Consider the following 23,311-nt stretch of genomic DNA (forward strand, 5'->3'; position numbering starts at 1 on the left):
GGACGGGGACAGCCCGGGGAGAGGCGGGGGGGGCTGCGATGCCCAGGCTGCTGCAGCCCCTGGCCCACGCCCAAGGCCAGCCCCGTGTCCCCCATCCCTGGGATGGGGCATCACAGCCGGCATCCCCCTGCCTCAGTTTCCCCCACCGCAGCACCCTGCATCCCCAGGCTCGGCCCCGGGAAGCCAGAGCAGCACGGCGTGGGGTGGGAGCAGCACCCCACCACTAACACCCCCCACCCTGTGGCCCTGGAGATCAGCCCCAAGGCCGGCTCTGAGCAGAGCTGGTGTGTCCCCAGGGGTTGGGGACAGGTTTGAGGACAGCAGGAAGGGAAGGGTTTGGGGACAGACAGACCAGGGGTGCAGGAAGTCATGGGTGCTGTCGCCTCACTGCTGGGCAGAAGGGTCAGGTGGCTCCTGGGGACAGCAGAGCTGGTGGTGGCACACAGATAACGTCAGGCCCTCAGCTGTTCCCACAGGGACAACAGGACAGCCCCAGGCTCCCTGCACACCTTGCTGCCAGCACAGAACACAGCCCACCCCCAGTCCTCCCGCGAGCCCCTGCTCCCCCAGCCCAGCAGCTGTGTCCCCCCTGTGACCATGCTGGTGGCACCACCAGAGCCCAAACCCCCTCCCCAGGGCAGGGCTTTGCCCATGGAGCCCCTCTGGGCTGCCCACTCCACTGGGGACCCGCCACCGTCCACGGTCACAGCCGCAGGTGGAGCCAGCGCCCGGGGAGGCGGCGGGTGGCCGAGTCCCAGACCACGCTGGCCCCCAGCCCCGCCGGCGCCGAGGCTCCCTGGCACCTCAGGGACCGGACACACCTCCGGCGGAGCGGAGACGGGGGCTGGGGCTTTCCCTTTTTAGCTCCCAGGCTCGCCAGTGCCAGCCACACTGCAGGACGACGGCCGGCAGCCCCTCTGCAGCGATGGAGAGGGCTCCAAACCTGGTAGGTGACTGCACCAGGCTTGCGCCTTGTTTTCCTTCTTTAATATAATTACTTGCACGCTTGTTTACCTGGGTTTGTTTGCTTTGGAGATGCATGCTGTGGCCCATCGCTCCCACGCCTGCCATGGCCGGGATGCAACAGCCTTGGAGAGCAAAGCCGGGACAGTCCAACCGGACAGTCCGGCACCGAAGGGGGAAAACAGCCCCGGCTGAGGGGTCCCTGCCCGGGACACCGCACGGCCGTGGGAAGAGCTGCAGGATGGCAGGCAGGGCTGCGGGACAGCAGGCAGGGTGCTGGGCTGGCTGCGGGGACACGAATAGCAGGGAACAGGACTACAGAAAGCAACTTTGTTCACCGCTGGGCAGCCTGCCGGGTGTCAGCACACGGGAACTCGGCCCTGCGAGGCCGGAGGGAGAAGGAAAGGAAAAAGCATCTTTCTTTCTCTCTCACCGTCCTCGGAGCACAGAGGGAGGGAGAGGAGGGTTTGTATAAAGATCCCATTCTTGACTGTCTCATCTCTAAAGCTCTTTTTAGACCAGAGGCTGCCCAGGTACAGCCCGAGCTGAGGGTGTACCCATCCCTCCCAGCACACAGCCACCTCGGGGTGGGCAGGGAAGGGACCAGGCACAGCTCGGGCAGGGGGACTTTGGGCAATGCAAATTGCCAGCTGCAACCAGGGTGAGGGGCTTTGCAGCCACACGCATCACCTGGGGCTTGGGCTAGGGGCTCACCATGACCCTGTGCCCACCACCCCTGCAAACTTCCCTTGTGTGCTTCCACGGTCTTGCCCGCAGGGATAGAGTTGCCCTTTAGGGGTTGCGTGTGCCACCCCAAAGTCATTGTGGTCCTGCCATGTCCCAGTGACCCATGGGAAGTGGGAGACCTCCCCTCCCATCCCAGCCCTCCAGCCCGGGCAGCCACATACCAACCATCCTCCTCCTTCCTTAGCTTCTCCTCTGCATCTTCACCTTTGCCATGGTCCTAGTCCCTGAAGCAAAGGACCAAAACAAGGCAGCGAAGGGCAGGAGAAGGGGCCCGACGCGGCCCCCCACGGCCACCCCTGCCCTGGCCTGGGCCCCGGATGACTCCTACACCTCCATGGCAGACTACGAGCGCAGCATCCAGGACATGGTGCGCCAGCTGAGGAACGGCTCTGAGCCGGGAGACACCAAGTGCCAGGTCAACCTGCGGCTCTGGAGGTCCAACCGGAGGAGCCTGTCCCCCTGGGCCTACAGGTGAGCTTGGGGCAGGGACCCTGGGGACATGCACAGTGGCTCCGTGCTAGCAAGCACCATGGCAGCCACAGCTCCAGCATCATGAGGCTGCGGGGGCTGCTGGGGGGTGCGATGCGACACAACACCCCGTTTCACCCCCAGAGGCATTGCCCTGCCTATTCCCAGCCACCCACTGCCTCCCATCTTACCACCTCTCCAGCCTCATCTTGCTTTCCCTCTCCTCCAGCATAAACCATGATGCAACACGGATCCCGGCAGACATTCCCGAGGCCCGATGCCTCTGCACTGGCTGCATCAACCCCTTCACGATGCAGGAGGACCGCACCATGGCCAGCATTCCCATCTACAGCCGGCTGCCTGTCCGACGGCTGCTCTGCCAGGTGCCAGGCGAGGTCGGGCACAAGCCCTCTGGGAAGAAGAAGTGTCACAAGAAGTACCAGACGGTCATGGAGACCATCGCTGTGGGCTGCACCTGTATCTTCTGAGGTTGCAGAGCTAACCCCTGCAGCCAGGCATGGGCATCTAACCAGCTTGCTCTTGCTTCCTGAGCTTGTCCAGCCCTCTGGGAGAGGGTCACAGAGAGCCCCTATGCAAGGAGATGACAGCTCCAAGAGCTCCCCAAAATTCCCCTGCACATTCCATCAGCCTCAGCCCAAGCAGCCACTTTGAGGACACCAAGCTATGCAGCCCTGCAGTTGGTCTCGCAAGACACCCCCCCAAAGCCTTCTCACCTCCAGAGAGGAGCTCATTAGGGTGGCCTGGGGAGAGAGGGAGGTGGCTGTCCCCAGATCCCTCTGGCTGGGCTGCATCAGGCCTCCTCCCTCCCCAAAATCCCCATGTGCTTTTGTCCACCCCATCGGCGCAGAAGTTCTGGGAGCGCCTGGTCCTCCCCAGCCCTCCCCTGCCCACCTACAAGTTCCTCTGCGCTGGGCCAGCCAGCCCAGGGACCGGGACAAGCGGCCGGTGGTCTGGGTGGCTTCTTGAGGTCCTCAATAAAGTGCATCGCTGGCCCCCGTCTGAGCTGCCCCTTGCCTCAGCCGGTCGCGCTGTCCCTCCGCCCCTGCCCGCCCCGGGGCACGGGGCTGGGTGCTGCCCAGCTTCTCCCAGCAAGGCTCTTCTGCCCGCCAAAACACAGCCGAGCCCCAGGCTCAGGGATGCCTGGAAACAGGGAGCACCCGGCAGCAGGCACTTGTCACTGCAAGCCATGACCTGTGACAGCCCACCCTGCACGCCCATCCCCGGGGCGCCGGACCAGTGAGCGAGGCTAGGCCCCATGCACGCATGGCATGGGAGAGGTCACGGGACCTCCTGTCCCAGCCGGGGCCAGCCCTGCCGCTGAGTTTCCTGGGGACAAAGCCGGGAAAGCAGGAGAGCCTGCGGGGCGAGACAGGCAGCTCACCCATCTGCTGCTGATCTGCTGATGTCAGCCAGCCTTGTCCTTGAAAGCCCCCTGATGTCCCTCCCCAAAACAGATGCACAGTGACACTTTTTCACAGGAAAAGGCACAGGATCCTTTCCAGTAGAACCTGGGGAGAGGGAACTGGGAAACTGAGGCACGCGGCACAGACACACAGCAACACTGGGCAGGGAATGTATTCCTGAAGGTGACGCATGTTTGAGTCACGCGCGACACAGCCTGTCCCTTCTCCCCCAGCCCCAAACCCCCTGGTGTCCCCAAGGCAATAAATACTCCCCAGGCTACTACACGCAGAAGCTCCCAGCCCACCACCTCCCCTGGGCGTCACAGCTCGGTCTTCACCTTGTGCATCAAGTCCTTCTGGTCGATTTTCTCCAGGTCCTGATGCCAGCGGTTGTAAGCCAGCAGGGCCACATTTTTGGCTGCCACCGCTATCATCTCCATGGAGCTGGCCACCCACTCCACGCCACTGAGGTAGAAGAGGTTTTCATGGAGCACGATGGGGGGGAGGGACTTGGTGGCATCGTAGCGGGGATACGCCTGCCACTCTGTCACCTGCACCGAGTAGTAGGACCTGAAGAGGGTCTTCAGCTGCTGCTTGTCCAGCGGCTGCTGGGAGAGGACACGCCACACCGCAGCCTCCTGGGGCTGCTTGCGACGGAAAGCTGCTGAGATGTTGACGGGACAGATGTTGTCCATGGCGTTGAAGAAGAGGTCGGGGGTGTCGGTGGTGAGGATGCTGGCAAAGGGGAAGAGCTTGGGGTCGGGGAAGCCGAAGTAGGAGGAGTTGAGGTAGCCGTGCACCACGGAGGTGACGGAGGGCTGGAAGGCTCCAGGGAAGTCGGCGATGGGTGGCTCAAAGTTCTCGAAGGTGAAGTTGCTCCTGCTGGGGCGCAGGGGAGTTGTCACAACCACCATGTCGTAGAAAGCTGAGCCCTGGCCTTCACTGCCCTCATAGTGCACCTGGTACAGGGATCTCCCCTCTGAGAAGAGATGTGGACAGTTAGGTGTACCCATGAGCCCCATGCTGTATTGCCCTGCCCCCCTTTTTTCTAGCACACCCTCCATCCCCTGGTTTTCCAGTAAACACCAGTGCTGGACCATAGCACTTGACAGTTATGGATGAGTTGATGATGCTTTAGGGTAGCGGAAAGAGCATTTTACCAAGCCTGTGGGAGAAAGCTTCCAGAGAAGCCCAGTCCAGTGGAGCCAGGAGGACTGGGGAAGCACAGCCCACCCTCCAAACCCTAGTTACCAGCCCTTCTGCTGTGCTGGATGGGGGAGCAAGCCTGCAACAAGGACGGTGCCATAAAAGAGACCTGAGGGACCTCAGGAGGGAGGGAGGGGAACCCCAGGGCAGAGGTCTGTACCGCAGGGCCCCGACCACATTAGATGAGGGGAGAAGATGGACAGACCCTGGGGCCATTGCCCAAATGCTTTAGCAGGACCAGGATGCTCTCCAGTCTCTCTCCCACGGCTCCCTTCTCTGCCCCAGCATCCCCATGCTGCCACCACCCCACCTCCTGCCCTGATGTGCTGGTGGCACCCAGAGCAAACCCCATGCCCAGGCTCACCCGAGCTGTGCAGAGAGATGCCCGTCACCCTGGCTGGGATGACATTGGCTTTGGTCAGCTTCAGCAGACCTGAACACACCAGCTTGTTGCCTCCTTCCACTGCCCAGGTGCTGCCCTGGGCCCCCGCCAGCGACATGGCTCCTGGGGAGAGGAAGAGGAAGGCAGCTCAACAGCCTGCCCAGGGAGGGGACGCTGGGAAGGAGAGTCACATGGGAAGAAGAGGGGTCCCCGGTTTCACCTGCAAAGGCGGGCACCAGCACCGATTGCCCATAGCTTGAGCGCAGGACGGCCGCAATGACGTCATCCACAAAGCGCTGCGTGACGCCCACCTCTAGCAAGGACTCGGCCACTGAGCGCTGCGTCATGTTGATGAAGGCATCACCCCCCAGCGAGCGCAGCAGCTCCTCCAGGCTGGAGAAGGCGTAGCCGTGCGCCTGGTACTTGTAGATCCTGGAGGGGACAGGAGCATGGGGTACCTGCTGATGCCCCGGTGCTGGGGAAGCCCCCCTGTGTCTCTCCATCCACCCAGGCTCTCCTACCTCATGAACTTCTCCATCACCTCCTCCACCCACATCTGCAGGCGCAGGAAGCTGATGCCATAGTGCCACCAGAGCCGGAAGAGGTTGAGCAGGTACCAGTCGGTCTCCTCCAGGACAAAGTGCTCCCCACTGAATATGGCACTCTTCCCCGCCACTTCACGCCGGTGCTTGAGGCCTGCAGGGAGGAGAGGGGCCTCAGCCCCACCAGGCTGGCAAGCCTCCCTGGGCATGGCCACCGGGAAAGGCCAGCGCCAAATGCCACTGCAGCAAGGATATGGGCAAAGATGCTCTTGGAGGAGCATCTGGGAGCGTGAGATCCCAGGACACCGGGACCCCAGCCAGACCCTATATGTTGGGGCAGCCCATGGAGTTGCTGCTGCCTACTGGGACAAAATGGTAGGAGTTTGTGAACAAATCCCCCACATTTATTCCACCGGGACCCCTTGCCCTGATGCTCTGCTGGGCCACCCCCTCCCTTTCTCTTCCAGGGTACAACAGGGCTGGGGAGCAGGGACAGCAAGGGGGTCTCTCCATGCCCCGGGGTGCCGAGGCAGACTGGAAGCAGCCCTCCCCACGTCGCCAGGGTGCAGCCCCCCGAGCTCAGGGAGGGAGGGAGGCCATGCAAGTGCCGGGGTGCATGCGCTCACCCAGGATCTTGACGAAGTCCTGCATGTGGAGGCTGAGGGCGTGGATGGAGGCTCCCCTGCTCTCGTACTGCTGCTTGTTGACGGTGACGGTGGCCAGCCGCCCACCCACGCCCGCCGGCTCGTACACATCCAGCTGCACCTGCGGCCCGAAGTGCTGCTGCAGAAAGTAGGCGACGGCCGAGCCGCCCAGCCCGGCGCCCACCACGGCTGCCGGCGGAGAGGGGCGAGGGCGGCCGGGTCAGCAGCGCGCCCCGAGAGAGCAGGGGGTCACGGCTGCCCCCCGCCCGGACCCCGGGGTCCCCGGCCCCAGGATGGGTGGGGGGTGGGGAAGGGGCCAGCGCCGCCTGCGGGGACAGGGATGCAACGGGGATGGCGGGGGGATGCAGCTGGGAGGGCGCGGGGATGCTCCCGCCGCGGATGCGTGCCGGAACTCCCCTCTCCCACCCCTGGAGACAGGCAGGGAGGAGGCCGGGTGCTGCCGGTACCCGCGATGGGTGCCCCTTCCCCGCCTCCCTACACTCCCCCCCTTCTCCCCTCCCGCTCCTACCGATGCTGCGCGGCGGGGCGCGGGCGGCGGCGGGCGCGGCCAGGAGGGCGGCGAGGGCCGGCAGGAGCAGCGCGGCGGGCGGCGGGGCCATGGCGCGGACGGCGGCGCGGAGAGAGGGTCCCGGCAGCGCCCGCCCCGGCCCGCCCCTCGCCGCAGGCTCGGCCCCCGCCGCCGCCCCGCCCCGCCCGGGCACCGGCTCGGCCCCCGGCGAGCGGAGACGGGCCTGCCCCGGCCGTGGGAGCCCCGGGGCAGCGCGTCTGGCGGCGGCGAGGAGCGGGGCGAACGTGGGGAAGGGGGCGGGTTTGGTGCCGCAGGGCCTCGCAGGGCTCCCCGGCTGCGGGGAAGCAGTACGGGGGCAGCGGGAGGCTCACCGGAGGTGCAGCAGCGGTACAAAAGCCGAGGCCTTGTGATAAGTTATCTCCCAGCACTCAGCCTGCGGGAATGACGCTGAGGGTCGGGGGAGACCCTCAACATCCCAAAGCCACAGAATCACAGAATGGCAGGGGGTGGAAGGGACCTCTGGAGATCATCTAGTCCAGGCCCCCTGCCAGAGCAGGGTCACCCAGAGCAGGCGGCACAGGAACGCGTCCAGGTGGGTTTGGAATGTCTCCAGAGACGGAGACTCCACCACCCCTCTGGGCAGCCTGTGCCAGGGCTCTGCCACCCTCAAAGTAAAGAAGTTCCTTCTCATGTTTAGGTGGAACTTCCTATGCTCAAGTTTGTGCCCGTTACCTCTTGTCCTGTCCCTGGGCACCACTGAAAAGAGCCTGGCCCCATCCTCCTGACACCCACCCTTAAAGTATTTATAAGCATTGATAAGATCCCCCCTCAGTCATCTTTTTTTCCAGACTGAAAAGGCCCAAGTCCCTCAGCCTTTAGAGATGTTCCAGTCCCCTAATCATCTTGGTAGCCCTTCGCCGTACCCTCTCCAGCAGCTCCAGCCCCGGGCACAGCCACAGCGGGGATCCTCAGTGCCCTCCCGTCCTCACACACCAGCTGCACATCCACCAGGATGCTCAGCAGCATCCCACTCACAACCAACCCCATGGTGATCCAAGAGCCCAAAGCCAGGAGCTCCCTCCTGGCACCACCTCTCTGTTACTGTGCCTGAGGGCAGCACTCGGGCCAAGCTGCTGATGGAGCACGTTTTCCATGTGCTCAGTCTGCACATGGGCGATGGCACAGGGTGCCCAGTGCCCGGCTGAGGGGAGCAGGCTGGATCCTGCGTGGGCGATGCATCAGCAAGGGCTTTTCAGGCTTTCGCTTCTACTTTCTGCCCTTGGCAAAACAAGGTGCCTGACAGCAAGCACATTGTGCCATAGGCATCCCACCTGGGAGCCTGCTGCTGGGATTACAAAGGATAGCAAAGACGGAGTGAAAACTCCAGAACAGGTAATTACAGACTCAGAGCCTGCTGTAGCCCAGGGCTGGCTCGGTGCCAAGTCGTGAAATTTAGTTTGGAAACCTGTCATCAGAACTTTGTCTCAGGAAAAACACAACACAAGCCCTGGCCCCATCCTTTCTCCCTGCCAGGGGCTGCTTCAGAGTGCCTGCAGGTGGGAGCACCCACAACCCAGAAACTCACAGGTGAACATTTTGGGGAGGCACAGACAAAAACTACCGTTGCTCAATCCTTACAATGGGCAGTATCAACCCACCAGGATGGGGAGGCGACGTTCCCAAAGCAGCCTAAAACACAGCACACACTTATCTTTGCAGCATGCCTCGGGTTTTAACAAGCTCTTACTTAACCGGTCTGATTTCAGCATGGCTGTGGGCGACGAGAAATCTGTCTGTGCAGGCAGGAAGGCTCCTGGGAGTGCGGGTCAGCACCGCTCCCATCGCCTCCCTCTCACGGCAGACCGTGCCCTGCTTGCAGGCGCTCTGCAATACCTGTCCCATAAGCAAAATGCTCTTCCCCTTGCTCACACGCTCCGACGCTTTTCTGCAGAGGGGGGTGGCTGTGGTTAGAAAACTCCCAACTCTCACTGTCGCTGGCAGAGAAAAACCAGCAGAACCAGAAATGACTTGTGTTAGGCAGCAGTACTGCCGGGTCCAGTCCGGCTAGCGAACACCAAGCAATGCCCACACGTTTTGGGCAGGATGAGGAAGAGCCCCTATCATGGGCCGTGACCTCTGTGATCACAAGGGGACTTCGCTGGCAGACCTTTAACACAGAAATATAGATCTCGCCCCATCTGTAAATGGTCTTTCGCAAAGTTTTTTGCCCGGGGCATTCAGAGTTTCAGGAGAACAAGGCAAGGCCCGTTGACGTGGCACCAAGTGTTACGAGACCAAGGAAACACCAGGAATGGAGGCCTGGCTATTTTTGCAGAGGACGCGTAAAGGGAGAATGAGATCTGTTACAACACACCCCTACAAAGCCTGTTCTTCTCTCCAACAAATCCTTGAGATCATAACCCGCCTGCGGATACCACAAGCGTCAATGCAGACTGTATATTAAGCCATACGAACCGAGCTGCCATACAGCACGACTGCTACAACGCACCACACACAAAAGGCAAAAAATGCAGCAAAGCGGAACAGTGAGAGTACAGAATGACAAAAATAAAACCAGGTATCCAGTCTGTCAACTGTTAGCAGAGCTCTGCAGAATGAACTGCCACTAAAGGCTGGCAGACAGCATTTCTCTACGCAATGGTCCACGGGTGGGACTTACCAGGAACAGAGAGAAAAGCAGGCACAGAAGTACCAGAGAACGACACACCTGGGCAGTTTATCAGTGCAGAAATCCCAGACAACTCACCTGCGCGAGGGAAGATGACACACGTGCATGTGTGCATTTCTTGGAGTTCACCTAAAAGATTGTTAATAACATCTTCGACAAAGTTCTCCAATACCATGGACTATAGCCCTTATTGCAGACAACCAGATCAGGAATAGCCAGAAACATTTCAATCCACAGTCCCGCTTGATTAAAGTAAAAGTCGGAATGAGCTGCAGTTTGGGGCAGGGGAAAAAAGGAAAAAGCAACTGCAATTCTTTTTTTTTTTTTATTAGCAAATGGACAGTATCTGGACATCTAAAGGAAATCAGCCCTTTCCAACATTAACTCAAATGTCGTTGTCAATCACTTGCACCGCCCCCACACTTCAGTCTTTGTCTTTCATATAGCCAGAACCTTTGGGTAAACAAAGAGCACAAAAACACACAAAAAAAATACAATATATACAGGTTTCCCACCAACTAAATGGACTTAGATTTTTGGAGATTAGCGACACTTTGTTCATTTGACTTTGCAAATAATATCAAAACATCTCAAGTTTTAAAATAAAAAAATACTACAATATTCACACTATAAAACTTAAATACATTTGTTTAAAAATTAAAGGACTGCTAATAGCTATTGATTTATCACAGCTGTCTCTTTCAACAGCAGCTCTGCTGACGAAGCGCTGAGAATTTAAGGTTCACAAAGCGACATTCACATTCTGCACTGCTCCTGGTCAGAGTTAAGACGCTGCCATGCTCATGAGGCAGTGACACTCGCCCAGGACTTCAACTCAAATACGTCCCACTGTCGGGGTATGGCAAGGTCACAGACCAAGGCAAACACCCACGTAGAGTGGGGCTGCCCGTCCCCCGACAGCGGGAATGCAGGTCCCCACATCACCACCACACGCACGTCGTGTCTAGTTGTCTGCCTGCCCAGCTCGAGCTCGTCAGTTCACGGCTGGGCGAACAGAGTGGAAATGACTAAGAGGTACGTGACACTTCCTCTCCTCTCCTATTCCGTCCCTGCTAACGCACTCCTGTGTTTTATTTAATAGTCATTGAATAAAGCGACCGGAGAGAAAAAGCTCCTCTCTGGCGTAACTCTGCAGAGTGCAACAGAACGGCACCAGCGGGGACTCTGTCCCGGCGTGCTGAGTGTGCAAGCTTTACACAAACAGGGCGGACGAGGGAGCAAGAACCTACAAAGGAGAAATTCAATCCATCCTTACGCAATCTCATCCACGATAAAAGAGATCATTAAGTGTGCTTGAAAGGCAAGAGAATCAAATTTTGCCTAGGAAATCTGGATTCTGTGATGGAATCCAGGTTTGGTTATTTCATTTTCACTTCACCATTTAAAGGAAGCAGAAACTAGGACAAACAACAGCTACAGTATTTTATCTCTTTGGTAACTTCTGTAAAAGTGTCTCTAAGCAAAGGGTACATCTTACAGTAATCATCATAAAAGCCCGATAAGATCCTGTAGAAGTTTCATAGATTGAAAAAAACTGGGGCATGAACTGGGAAAACAGCTTGCCCAAAATTAAACAGGGCCTGTGGGAGAGTGAGGAAGATCCCACAGGAACTGGATCCCTCAGCTTGCTGCTCTAGCCACACAACAGTGCCTCAGTGAAAGCGGATCCCCGATACACAAGCTGAATCAATAACCTCTTATTACAGACAGAAGGTCTGGAGTGCATTTTAGGATATTTCTTTAAGGCAAAAATGGGTGAATACTAACTGCGGGGACAGGCAGGCCTGCCAAAAAGTCCAAAAGTGGATCAAGTAGGTGTAGTATACTTTCACAGTCAAGTGGCTCCATGGGCCAGTTTAAAGAGGATCTGTATTTCACCACTTCTGGCCACACACTCCTTTTAAATCCAACTCAGGTAAGCCCCAGCCTTTCTATAACACAAAACTACTTGCTGCGTAAAATGCCTTTGCTTTTGTTTAGTTCCTTATAAATAAAGTTTCACATTCAAAGTTAGTTTCCATAACCAGCTCTCCCCTCGTATTGCAAAAAGACTCAGCTGATAGAGCAGGGGCTGAAGAGGCAGCAGAGATCCTACCGCACCTTCTGGCTGAAGACAGTTTCCCCAGAACAGGCTGCAGACAGTCTTGAGGCAGAACAGCAAGACTTGCATTGCCACGCTTCGCATTTTCCCTGTTCTTTCATAACCTGGTGACCCAGTCAGCATGGAGACCAGCAAAACAAGGAACACGAAATCCTGTGTATCTCTGAAATTTCCAACAACGTGATAAAACAAGAGCACGGAACAAGAGGTTTGTCCAAAGCGATCTCATGCTGCCATGAAGCACTTTTTCAGGGTTGAAATCTCAAGTACCTGCCTGAAAAACTCACTATGCAGAGGCAGAAAACCGCACTTCAGAAAGTATCCACTACTGAGTCACCCCTGTACGGCTGTCACTAAAGCAGCTTGCATGGAGCATATTAGAAATGTGCGTCTTCCTTAAATTTCTGGAATGACAACCACCTAGCTGCACATAGCCATCCCAGATGAAAGACTGTCGATAACTGCTAATTGAAGGCTGAGGTAATCTTGAAGTCCACCACAAAAGGATCATGCAACTGTAGCCTGCAAAGGAATGGGAGAAGAATAAGCTTTCTTCCAAACCAGTGATGACATCCACCATAAGTAAAGAGTTTTTTGAAGCGGATCTCAAGTTAACTGTCAGGCCACAGATCCAATTCCAGGAAGTAAAAAGGCAGGAATTAACGAATCAGTAAGAAAAAATCTGAAAACAACTATTCCTGCCTTGGTTTTGTGTAGTGCAGACCATAGGCTGGTTTATGTAACTCTTCTGTCGCTATACTGCTTGCTGCTCTGTAAAGGGTTAAATTCTGATCTAACTGGGCGACTGCATCCTTTCAGCTGAGATAAACGGACTCCCAGGCAAAAGGACCACTGGGAAGTACATATGCCATGCTGAGACAACAACATGCCTCCAACTAAGAAGATGGCTTGAGGTCAGCTTGCACTTCCCTCAGCCTTCTGCTGCTCTTGCTTTCTTGTCACCGCTGCTAAAATTGGTTCAAGGGCACTTGAGACTTTTAGTAGAAAAGATTTTTCTCCTTGTGTCAAAACCCAAAAGGTTTAATATTTACTATGACCACGCAAAAGTAGAATCCGAATGTGCACTGGAAGTTTGTGTTATCCAAGTACCATTATTAGAGAGCTGAGAAAATAAAACAGTCCAGATTTCCTGCTTAAGGGCACATCTCCATTTTGCCAGCAGCTGCAACAACGAGCATATAGTTTATCGTGCTTGAAAGCTGCACAAATACCCATCAGGGAAGAAAGATTACTCTCCTCTAAAATATACTTCTTCGGTGGAGAAAGAGAGATTTGATAACAGTTTTCTGGCTCGATCAAGAACCACTACTCCCTGTTTTACCTTTAGAAACAGGGAGGCAAGCTGAAGTTTTACCTGGAGAACAAATATTAACACGTTAAAGTCTGACCTAACAACTGAATTCTCTTTAAAACCTCATCCTTATTCACCTGTAGAATGACAGAGATTTCATTAATTCAGGATTGTTTTCCTGAAGTGACAAGAGAAAAAGCTGCCCCTAAATGTCATTTCAACTGATCATCCCCACCTGAGGGGTCTGGGGGACAAGGGAAGACACCAAAACCAGCCTGGTAATAATACTCAGCCCTTTGGGCTTGTCTTCTTCCGAGTGCATTGCAAAGAAAAAGCCTCACCACATCCCTGTGAGGTAGGTCAGTATTATTAAGTTCCCTTAATACAGATATGGAAACTGAGGCAGAGGAGTTACTTTCCTGAAGGCCACTGCAGGAGTCTGTCTCAGAGATGGAAGTGGGAGACAAGATCCCTTAGCTCTCAGAGAATTTCCCTTTCTCTCCCGTATCTCCCCTCTTCCCCATACAAGTCTCAATGGAGAAATGAGCAAAGGAGAAAGGGGCTACAGTGCCACGTTTCTGACAAATAGCAGGACTCCTAGTTCTACTCCACGTACTCCAAAAAGGAACATTAAATATACAAGTACCCTAGAATTAATGGCAAAATGACTGCACACATTATAAAGAAGCCAACATACAATACAAACCTAGCTTAATAAATAAGTAAAGACATGCAGCTGCACTTGTGACTGAGTGCTGAGGGGTCCTCAGCTCAGTAAGGTCCCAGATGCCAAAGGATAAGCCCATGTCATTCCTGTGACTCTACTGCCACGCCGACGAGCGCGTGTCTTATAGTGCGACCATGGAGTTTATAGCCATCCTGAGTCACCAGTGCTATCGTGCCCGGCTGCATTCCCTCGGCTGGTACATGGCAGACTATTTCATGGTCATAGGGATCATATTTGCCACCAACAGGGTTCATCTTCTGAAGGCCATGTTTGGCAAATACACTTTGCAATTTGGCCTCTATGAGAGAGAGGCCTTCATAGATTTTCTTCAGGGTTGGATTTGGATTACTAGGTTCCGCTTCTTCTGCGGCACTCTCGGCAGTCTTCTCCAAGATATCTGCTACCTCCACAAGGTCCCTGCAGAAACTCTGGATCCCTACAGGCACAAGGAAACAAGAAGTAAATGAAGGGCAGTTTATAGAACATACAGAGCTACAGCACCAATGACAGGCACAAAGTCACAGCAGTTTGAAAGCACCTTTAAAGCTGCTAATTGATGTGAACTGCTACTTTAGTGAGAGCAGACAGTGTCTTTTGTATCCTGTAGCCAAAGCTTTATCATTACATGGGTAAGTAATCTAAAGACTCATTTACCAAATCAAGGTAAATGCAGAAAAGGTACATCTATACACATCAACATATATATATATATACACACACACACACAGAGTATACCTGACAAAGCAGAACATTAGTATTTCACTCCAAAAAGCTTTTGCAACTAAGATGTGCCATTTAGGACCCTGTTCCACACCCTCTCATACAGTCCCGCAGATATAAACGTTTTGCCAATCAACTCGCACAAATGCCTGTGCACATGGGGAACAAACACAACAGGGGGAAGTAAAAAAAACTGAAAAGTAGATCCACAATTTTATTCAGAAGTTAAAACTACTGTGAAAGGACTGGACAAAATGGTCCTTGGATCAGTCATGAAAAAGTCACGCAGTCTTTTTCATTAGAAAAATGGGTTTAGATCATACACATTTGCAGAAGTGGTGTATTACACTGTGCAGAAATTTCAGAAAAATCAGGCTCCCTCAGTTACACAGATGCCGTAACTGACTTACTGGAAAGACACATTAGGAAAACAGAGAAAGAAAAACAATACTGTGGCGCTGTCTATACCTGTAGACACATGTTTAAACATGCACGGAACAAAGAAGCATGAAGGAGAAGCAACAAAGGAGCAGACAGAAGCAGACTGATTACCAACCATTTCCTCTTGCACCACAGTCTGTTTTAATGCTCTACAGACCCCCGTGCCTCACTTTAGGAGCAACTTCTAGTAAAGAACCGCATTTTTCTTCAAATCTGAAGCATAATGCATCTAAAATTCAAAGAGCTAGAAAAAAAACCACCAAAACACCCCAAAACCAATGGTGCTGATTATCCCAAAACTCAACAGCCATTTTATAGCACGATGGGTAGAATGGTAAGAAAAATATAGCAGCTCTAATTTCAAAGCTACTGGAATTAACTAACAAAATGCCTCCTAAGGTTCACGCATCATGAGGAATAACAGTTTCTCATTCTCAGAGACGGTGCTGGCAGAGTCCAACAATTAAATAGCAGTTTCTTCCCCCTTCACCTGCCTCCGTTGCCAAAGCTACAAATCCAGCTCACTTCATCGATGCTAACATATTTATTACAGAACTTTTAAAGAACATCAGATATAAGAACTGACAACCTTTGACCCACGCAGAATCTACCTCCTGAAAGCTAGAGCAGAAGAAAAGAGGCTGTTAATATAGTAAAGGATATCACAGCCTGATGACACAGCTAAGGGCATGAAATACACCCTGCCAGAGGCAATTCTCAGGGTACAAAAGAACCTGTAATTTCAACCAAGTCAGCAGAACTACACTTAATTGCACTGGGCCTGTTTTATTAAAAAAAAAATAATATAAATATTAAAAAACAGTCACTGAGATAAACCTGATAGGACACAGCTGGACGTACAGAAAAAATAGCGAGTAACCCAGGAACACCAACAGTCCAGGCCAAACATCATGCCAGACTTTACAATGAAAGAGGGCGGGACAGGGGGAGAGAAAAGCCGTTGGTCAGCATGTTATGCCCAGGCAGGCAAGCCACTTGCCGTAAATACAGCTCTGCCTCACTTTGCTTACCAAAGAGCTTGGCATCTTCCACAAACTTCTGCGTTCTCCTACGGACATTCTCAGAATCTGCCAAAGCTTTCCGGTATCGCTCCTGTAACCACAATAGCAAGGGGAGACATCAAACAAAGAGGTAAAACCCATTTCTGACAAGCTGACAAACCCTTAGAAACGATTTAAAAACAGCCCGTTTCAGGTCAGAAGGCTGTGCTGGGCTCCTGCATTCTCATCACATGCAAACCCAAGTCCCCCTCCTACTGATTAACCAGCACAACTGCAACTCCCTCAAAGGACCCAAGTGAAGGCCAGAAGCATTCAGGGCGCAGCGCAATTCAACACCGCAGTGTCAGGCTGCTGCCTTTTGCATGACTCACTGCGGCTACTGAGACACTCCTTTCTCCAGCGGGCAAACTGGTGGTCTCAGCAACAGATCGGCAACCAGCTGATTTATCACTTGGTGCAGTAGTACTCTCAGGGCGATTATCTCCAGAATTGCCCACCCAGTGCTGCGGTATTTAATCCTCTCCTTAATCACATCTCTTCTTCAAAGTCCCTGTAACATGATCCCTACCATTTCTACCACACCACTGTCACTAAAGAAGAGCTTCCTTGTGCGACCATCTGGATCCGGTGAGACACAATGTGTGATGCTAAACTAGGACAATGCTATTGCCATTCCCTCCACACAATGCTGTGGAAGAATTGACCAGACCACCTCCAACATGCAGTTTTGCCTGCCAGGACCATACTACCAGTGTCTTGCTCCTAGGTACTACCGACAGACGGTGTTTCTGGGGAAGGCAAGACCGTACCTTCACAGGGCACTCTCTCACACTTGGAGCACAGCTGCTTTGAAGGCTGCTATAGCACAGCGGCGTTGTGTGCATGTTATAGATCTTACAGAAAATGCTAGGGCTGAAAGACAGACCAAGTCAAGGGGACTGAGCAAAAGCCATTGTGATGCCACCAGCAGCATACTCACAGTTAAATCCCGGACTTGTTCTTCCAATTTGATCGCTTTGTGCTCTAAGGCACAATCAGAAAGGGGGTGTTTGGGCTCATCACGGGGATCTTCTGGGCCACACTCATCTCCCGTACTTCTCTGCTGAGCTGCAGTGCTGAAAACACATGGGGACCCCCTGAAATACAAACTAGTGACAAAGAAGGAAAGTTAAGTAACAACAGGGTCAAGACGGAGGACTCTAGTTTAGTATCATTACTAAAAGCAGGCTCTCTTAAAAAAGGTACATAGGACTCTAGATAAAATTTTAGTTCTTTTCAGAAAATATGGACAACTAGCACAGAAACATAGACACACAGATGTTTTGGAAAATTCTTTTATTTTAGACTAACATGTCACTACAGAGGCTGTATACCTTGAAGACAGTCACATTTTCATAGGAAAAAAAGTTGTGTGTTGCATTTCTGCTGACCTCCCAGTACCCTGTCCTAGGTCAATACTGGATGACAAACTTCAGAAACATTTTTGCAAGGTAGTCTTGGAAAGGAAGCAAGTGGCATAAAGATGTTTTTACAGTTATTTAAAAAACCCCAAACGTTCTGAGCAAAATTCAGTAAGATGTGCAAACTCATGGCACTTAATGAGCCTAGCTTGCTACTTAAGATGGTACCAGTAACTGCACCAGCGGAATGGCTGTGCATTTCTGTGCAGCAGTTCAACGAGCAAGGAAAGACATACACATCTCAAACTGCTGGATAACAGAGGATCCAATTGTCTGATGCTCTGACCTGTTTTTTCTCCTGGGTGTAAACAGACATACTACTTAATGTGTTCGGTTTTCTTCCTATTGAGTGGAAAGGAGGAGAGTTCGAACCTTTTGCCAATCAGTTCTTCTCACAAAGTAGCAATCGCTAGACTGTACCCTGCTTTCATGTGCACTGCACAAAGAACAGTTAAGAAACTAAAGAGAACTGTCAGAGACATGACCAAGGTGAGTGCAGCCCAAATATTCTGAAGCCTCCCACCAGGACCTTCACAGCTCCATTAGTTGCGTTTGGAAAAGGGACTGAGCATGCCAACTGAAAATTGTCCCTAATATTCTTTTATCTCAACTGGCAATGAAAGAGTCCCAAAGGCAAAAAAAACCAAACAAAACAAGCCCAAGCCTACCTTATTTCCAATGACTTTTTCATCCTAAGTACACTTTCCAACTAAAAAGCACACTCATCAGTGGTTTCTGTTGGTACAGCAGGTGGAGCTCACCCAGGAGGCTGACTCCACAACTTGCAGATGAAATGATGAAACAACCAAAGAGTCAGATAATTGGATTGAGCTCTATAAACACTGCCTCGCTGCTTAGAAGCCTATTCTATACTGTAACAATCTCACAGGTTTCCCAAAAACTAGATAACAGAAGTCTGGTTGAAAACAGTTTGGTCAAAAGGTGATCAAAACCAGCATGCTAGACACTTTGAAAAATAAAGAAAATGTTTTTCAGTTCATTCTGGTCTTTTCTAGAAAGCCCATCGCTTGTGGTAACAATGCTGTTACTCCAAGAGCGGAACAAAGAGTTTTCACTCCCCTCCTACACCACCTGCTTTTAAAAACTGACCTAGACAGGACCCGTTCCTGCAGCATGAGGCCAAAGCCTCAGCCCACCTCCCTCTCATGCCTTTCACCAGGAACAGAGCGCGCAGAAGAAGGTTCAATTTACTTCCAAAACAGCTCCAATCAGGAAACATTTAGTATACGCTTAACAAGGAAGGGCGTTTTGTTTTTTGAGAACACCTGAGCTCTTTCCCTGAGCAGGGCTTTCAACATCCCCTTTAATAGAGGGGTTTTGCATATACTAAGCGCACATCCACCCAGTGAAACACAGCATGGCACAGAAATCACTGTGCTGGCACCGACTCAAACTTCTCTGTTTATACAGCACAATTCAACACTGCACACAGATGCTAATTTAGGCCCCAGAATCGATACAGCTGAGTTCACGTTACCAGGCCTGTACCATTAAGCTTTCTTACTTTTCAGCAAGGCTCTATTGCTTGGGTACAACGTCGCAGAAGTGCACAGCTTTTGTTTCTGGGTCTATCAAATCAGTCAGGAGACCTAAGTGCTGTTCAGCAATCCAGCTAAGCTGAGCTTATAGAGGCACCTGGAAGGGACAGGTTTGTTCCCCTTATTCTACTACTGGAGCTGTGCAGAATGAAGGTTCAGGGAGTTAAACCAGCTGAAAACTAACCCTACAAAACAAAAAGACTTTTCTGTCTATGTCCCCGAATAGGTTTTGCTGACAGATCAGATGAGCACAAGTGCCAGTACAAAAGAAAAGACAAACACGTGAAGCCTGGTGAGATGTGGGAGTGAGAACTGTACCCCTTTGGGTGGCAGCCAGGGCTTAGACTGGCTCAGCTCTATGGCCAAAGGACAGTTTAAGAGATTCATATCTGCCCAAAGACCACCAAGCATCTCCTACCACTCCCTGCTTAGCAGCCCAGATGTTCCCTCATTTTATCTTTAATACAAGGTTGCTAAACATCCCACAACAGTAATGACAAACTTCCTTTTCCCACCTGAAGACAGTTGCATATGCAATTTTTTTATTAAGTGGGTACTTAAAACATGATCTGTATGTTAAATTGCACCTTTTCAACACATTACATGCCAAATGCAAGTCTGAAAGTGCTTCTGCGATGAACACTTGCTCTAGAATAGGACATTCCTTGCACTAATCTTTAAAGAACCAGGTGAGTGGCTGTCACTAGGCTCCTTTCAAAAAGCTGCCCAGCCATGGCAGTTTTGGGTTCCGGGAATGCCAACACAGAAGAAAACCCTACATTTTAACCCTGGCTGCAGAAAGATCTGTTTCAGGGCACGAGACCCCATCTTGAATGATTTTTAAGATGTTTGTCACATTTGTGTTGCTGATTATAGCACTTTTTCAAAGTTACACTGGAGGTGAGGATGGAGAAGGACCCCCTTCACCAAGTCTTCAAAATCAATCTGTAAAGGTTTAAATAACTGCAAAGCTTCCTTTGTAAATAAAAGGTGTGTCTGTGGTAAGCACCAGCTACAAGCTTTGTCCTTTATCATCTTGCATTTCGTTTGAAGAGCTGCAGGGATGGAAATTAGCCATGCTACAGATAAACCTGAAATGCAGCTGAGAAAGCAGCCTTGCTAGGGACCTCACAGGTTAGACTCCTGTGTCTTAACCAAGCTAAACAAATGAGTTAACTTTTCTGCATCCAAGAAGCAAAGGTTAGCGAGTCATTTCCCTCTGCAAGTGATTTACACTATACAAATGGGTGTGTTTCGGCATGTAGGAGGAGAGGGGCATGAATGAGCTGGTGCCTCAGCTCCGGGGACCTGCCTACGTGAAGCAGAGAGCTGCCTTCATGGATCCTTTCTCCAGCTTGTGAAACCAAGTCACAGAACACTCCCCCGTGCAGTGAAATGCTCCGGGTATCACATGCTGTTCGGACAAGCCTGCCTTAAAAGTTGTAGCCAAGAAACAAAAACCACAGACTGACTCCAAAGGGAATTCTTAAGGAGGACTATTATGCAGAATTGAAAATGCCGCTCAATTTGCTTCTTCCTCCAGGATGAAAGAAATACTCCACTAAAAAGGGCAAGTGCTATTTATAGTCTGTCCACTGCACTGTGCTCCATCTTCTAAACACAGTCACAATCGCAGCAGCACCAAAAATAGGCAGAAATCCCACTGGGGGAAGTTGACACATCCTGAAGTGACAGACACGTGGAAGTCCCAGAACATGTGAGGGGATTATACAACTAAGCTGGTCATACAAAAAGATTTACAAACTGGTGTCACAGAAAGCCAAATAGATAAATGAGGCAGAGACATTGATGGTATCCATATGGTTTAAGCCATCTGTCCTTAAAAGATCAGAGTTTAAATGATGAGAACAGGTCTCTCTGCTTAGAACAGTAGTATCACTTCTCCTTCTGGAGCACCAGCACGATACCTGACCATCCCAAACTGACTGTCATGTTCCCTCTGAACACAAGGGTCTGATCCCACCTCTCCTTAAACACTTCCCCTTCCTCCTCCTCCTCCTCCCAAATCAGCATGACAAAGCACGCAAGTTCTGGGACACAAAGAAACATCTGCATTAGTGTTTTAGCACTGATGAGTGTGCTTTGGAAGGAAATCTCCTAATTACCACCAATTACTCTGTCTCATCAGGGAGTGATACCAGAGATTAATATTATGTGGATTCCTCTTCCATGAAACTGGAGAACAAGCTTGTGCGGCCCACCTTAACACAGAATGGCTGTACAAGGGCAGTAGGCTCCCAGACTGCAGCCAGTCCGGGGTAGGAAGCCCCTGAGATGCCTACAGCACGCATGTCCAGGCCCCACCACCCACCGCTCTGCTGAGTAGAGCTGCTCCTCCTGGCTGCGACGCAGGCATGGCCACAGAGAACGGGTGTACAAAGAGGGGTTTCACAGCGGTGGCAGATCCTGGTGATGCTCCACGAAGGAAAGCTGCTCAGCTCCCGCCGGACAGTCACCTATTTCAAACTTGGTGCGCGTTTTGAGAAGGGAAAAGCAGTTTTCACAAGCAGAAAAGCACGACTTTCAGACATGCGTCTTTACATTTAGTCCCAATCACAGATGCTTCCATTATGTGCTGCAGAATTTATTGTATTTAAATGGTCTTTTGGGTGTTTTTTTTTTTTCATAGAGAAAACTCTAGGATAAACTAGCATGTGTTTTGACTTTGTTTTCTTCTCGCCTGCCCACTTGAATAACCAAAACAACTGTTATGGGTTTCACTTTTAGAAGCCACACTCCACAAGGTCCAAAAATATGACTGGACACTGTTTTTCTGTCTAAATATTGACGCAATTAAATGGACCCTCGTCCTGTGACCATCCAAAACACGCTGAAAGTACAGGCGCCACACCATCACCAAAAATAAAACTTGAGGAGCACGTTAAAACACATAGCTGGCAAACAAACGGTCCAGATGGGCAAGACGCAGAAATCCCCCGTGGATACGCAGGAAACAACCTCGCAACGTGACTTACCCACCACAGAAAACGCTCTTCCCTATAAAACGAAATGATTTTTTTCCCCTCAGGATGCCAGTTTTCCCAGGAAAGAGCTGGCTTATTGAGGGCCTATAGTTTGTCCCAGGCCCTTCTATAGGAGCTGAAGGCCAAGGGGTGTCCCTCATGAGGGGTAAAGAGGGGTGAGGGGATGGCGACCTTCCAGGGGGGACTCGCACCGGCAGACATCGCCCCGGGCCCGGACCCGACGCGGGGCCTCGTCCCCGCCGCCGCCGTATGGCAGCGGCGGGGACGAGGCCCCGCGGCGGGCCCGGGGCGCTGCCACGTCTCGCCCCGAACTCGCCACAGGCGAGGAAGGGGGACGGCCGCGGCCGTTGGCGACCATTAACGGCTGAGGGAGAGGGGTGCCACCGCCTCACGTACCTGCCGGGCCGCGACGCGCCGAGGACGGTCCCGAAGCACCGCAGGGAGCGGGCGGCCATGGCCCTGCCGGAGCGACTAAGGGAAGGAGGGAGGGAAGAAGGGGAACCAGGCGCCGCCCGCCCAACTACAGCTCCCAGGAGCTCCTGGGCGGACTACGAGGACCGGCGGGCAGCGCGGCTGGGCGGGAAGAGGCTCAGCCGGGGGTGTGGGCCGGTAGCCCGGTGATGGCGGCACCGGGGAGCGCCTCAGCGCGGGGTGTCGGCCGGTAGCCCGGTGATGGCGGCACAGAGGAGCCCCTCAGCGCGGGGTGTGGGCCGGTAGCCGGGTGATGGCAGCACCGGGACCTGATACACTGCACCATCTGTGCAGTTTAAGGGGGATGATAATGCCACAGGTTTCACCTCTTGCTCAAATGGACTGCGAGAGGCTGAGCTGTGGTGGAAGAAACTGCGTTTCTTTGCCTCACGGTGAACTCAGCATTAAAAAAACCCAAACCCAAATCTTGGCCAAATCTACCTTTCAACCTCCCCAGGGGGCCTACAGGGAAGATGGGTGTTCTGGTTTGAGCAACACAGGGCTAATTTCTCTTCTAATGCTTGGGAAAACTGCACTTTAGAAGACTCTAGTGCCTGAACTTGTGAAAGTATTTACTTCATAGCCAGCTAGGCTATGTGGGTTTCAAGATTTCCATGTTTTCGAGCCTTGCCAGGTGCAGGGATGAGGAGGAGCAAGACCTGGGCACTTGACCCAGGCTGGCCAACAGGATTATTCCATACCATGAACGTCACATTCAATATAAATGAGGAAGTTTGCTGCATAGTTTCTCTCTCCCTTGATGGCATCGGTCCAGAGAACTTCTTGCCCGGTGCCGGACCCCTGAGCGCTTCCCTTCCTCCAGAAGCTGCAGTGCTCGCAGCGTCCGACATTTGCTGTCCCCTGCTGGGAGTGCACAG

The 23,311-nt window shown here is 52.5% G+C and overlaps 3 protein-coding genes across 4 annotated transcripts; 1 reads left to right on the forward strand and 2 right to left on the reverse strand.

Moving 5' to 3' along the window:
* Positions 1-889: 889 nt before the first annotated feature.
* IL17B (interleukin 17B) lies at positions 890-2,673 on the forward strand. Its single transcript, XM_074604480.1, has 3 exons — positions 890-946; positions 1,895-2,181; positions 2,408-2,673. The coding sequence occupies exons 1-3, from the start codon at positions 926-928 to the stop codon at positions 2,664-2,666; spliced, it is 567 nt and encodes a 188-aa protein (XP_074460581.1). The 5' UTR covers positions 890-925; the 3' UTR covers positions 2,667-2,673.
* A 999-nt stretch (positions 2,674-3,672) lies between these two features.
* Positions 3,673-7,041, reverse strand: PCYOX1L (prenylcysteine oxidase 1 like). Its single transcript, XM_074603635.1, has 6 exons — positions 6,906-7,041; positions 6,359-6,565; positions 5,712-5,886; positions 5,411-5,622; positions 5,173-5,313; positions 3,673-4,581 (listed from the first exon to the last, which is right to left on the reverse strand). The coding sequence occupies exons 1-6, from the start codon at positions 6,994-6,996 to the stop codon at positions 3,923-3,925; spliced, it is 1,485 nt and encodes a 494-aa protein (XP_074459736.1). The 5' UTR covers positions 6,997-7,041; the 3' UTR covers positions 3,673-3,922.
* Positions 7,042-9,905: 2,864 nt separating this feature from the next.
* Positions 9,906-22,493, reverse strand: GRPEL2 (GrpE like 2, mitochondrial). 2 transcript variants are annotated; one of them, XR_012589465.1, is made up of 5 exons: positions 22,359-22,493; positions 16,918-17,086; positions 15,948-16,029; positions 13,735-14,191; positions 9,906-12,238 (listed from the first exon to the last, which is right to left on the reverse strand). XR_012589465.1 is itself a non-coding variant. In XM_074603640.1 (4 exons), the coding sequence occupies exons 1-4, from the start codon at positions 22,415-22,417 to the stop codon at positions 13,836-13,838; spliced, it is 666 nt and encodes a 221-aa protein (XP_074459741.1). In that variant the 5' UTR covers positions 22,418-22,493; the 3' UTR covers positions 9,906-13,835. The 2 variants fall into 2 exon arrangements, 1 of the variants encoding a protein (XP_074459741.1); XM_074603640.1 differs by having other exon boundaries at positions 9,906-14,191.
* Between the last annotated feature and the right edge of the window lie 818 nt (positions 22,494-23,311).

This window comes from Larus michahellis, chromosome 11 (assembly GCF_964199755.1).
Source record: "Larus michahellis chromosome 11, bLarMic1.1, whole genome shotgun sequence".
NCBI lineage: Eukaryota > Metazoa > Chordata > Aves > Charadriiformes > Laridae > Larus > Larus michahellis.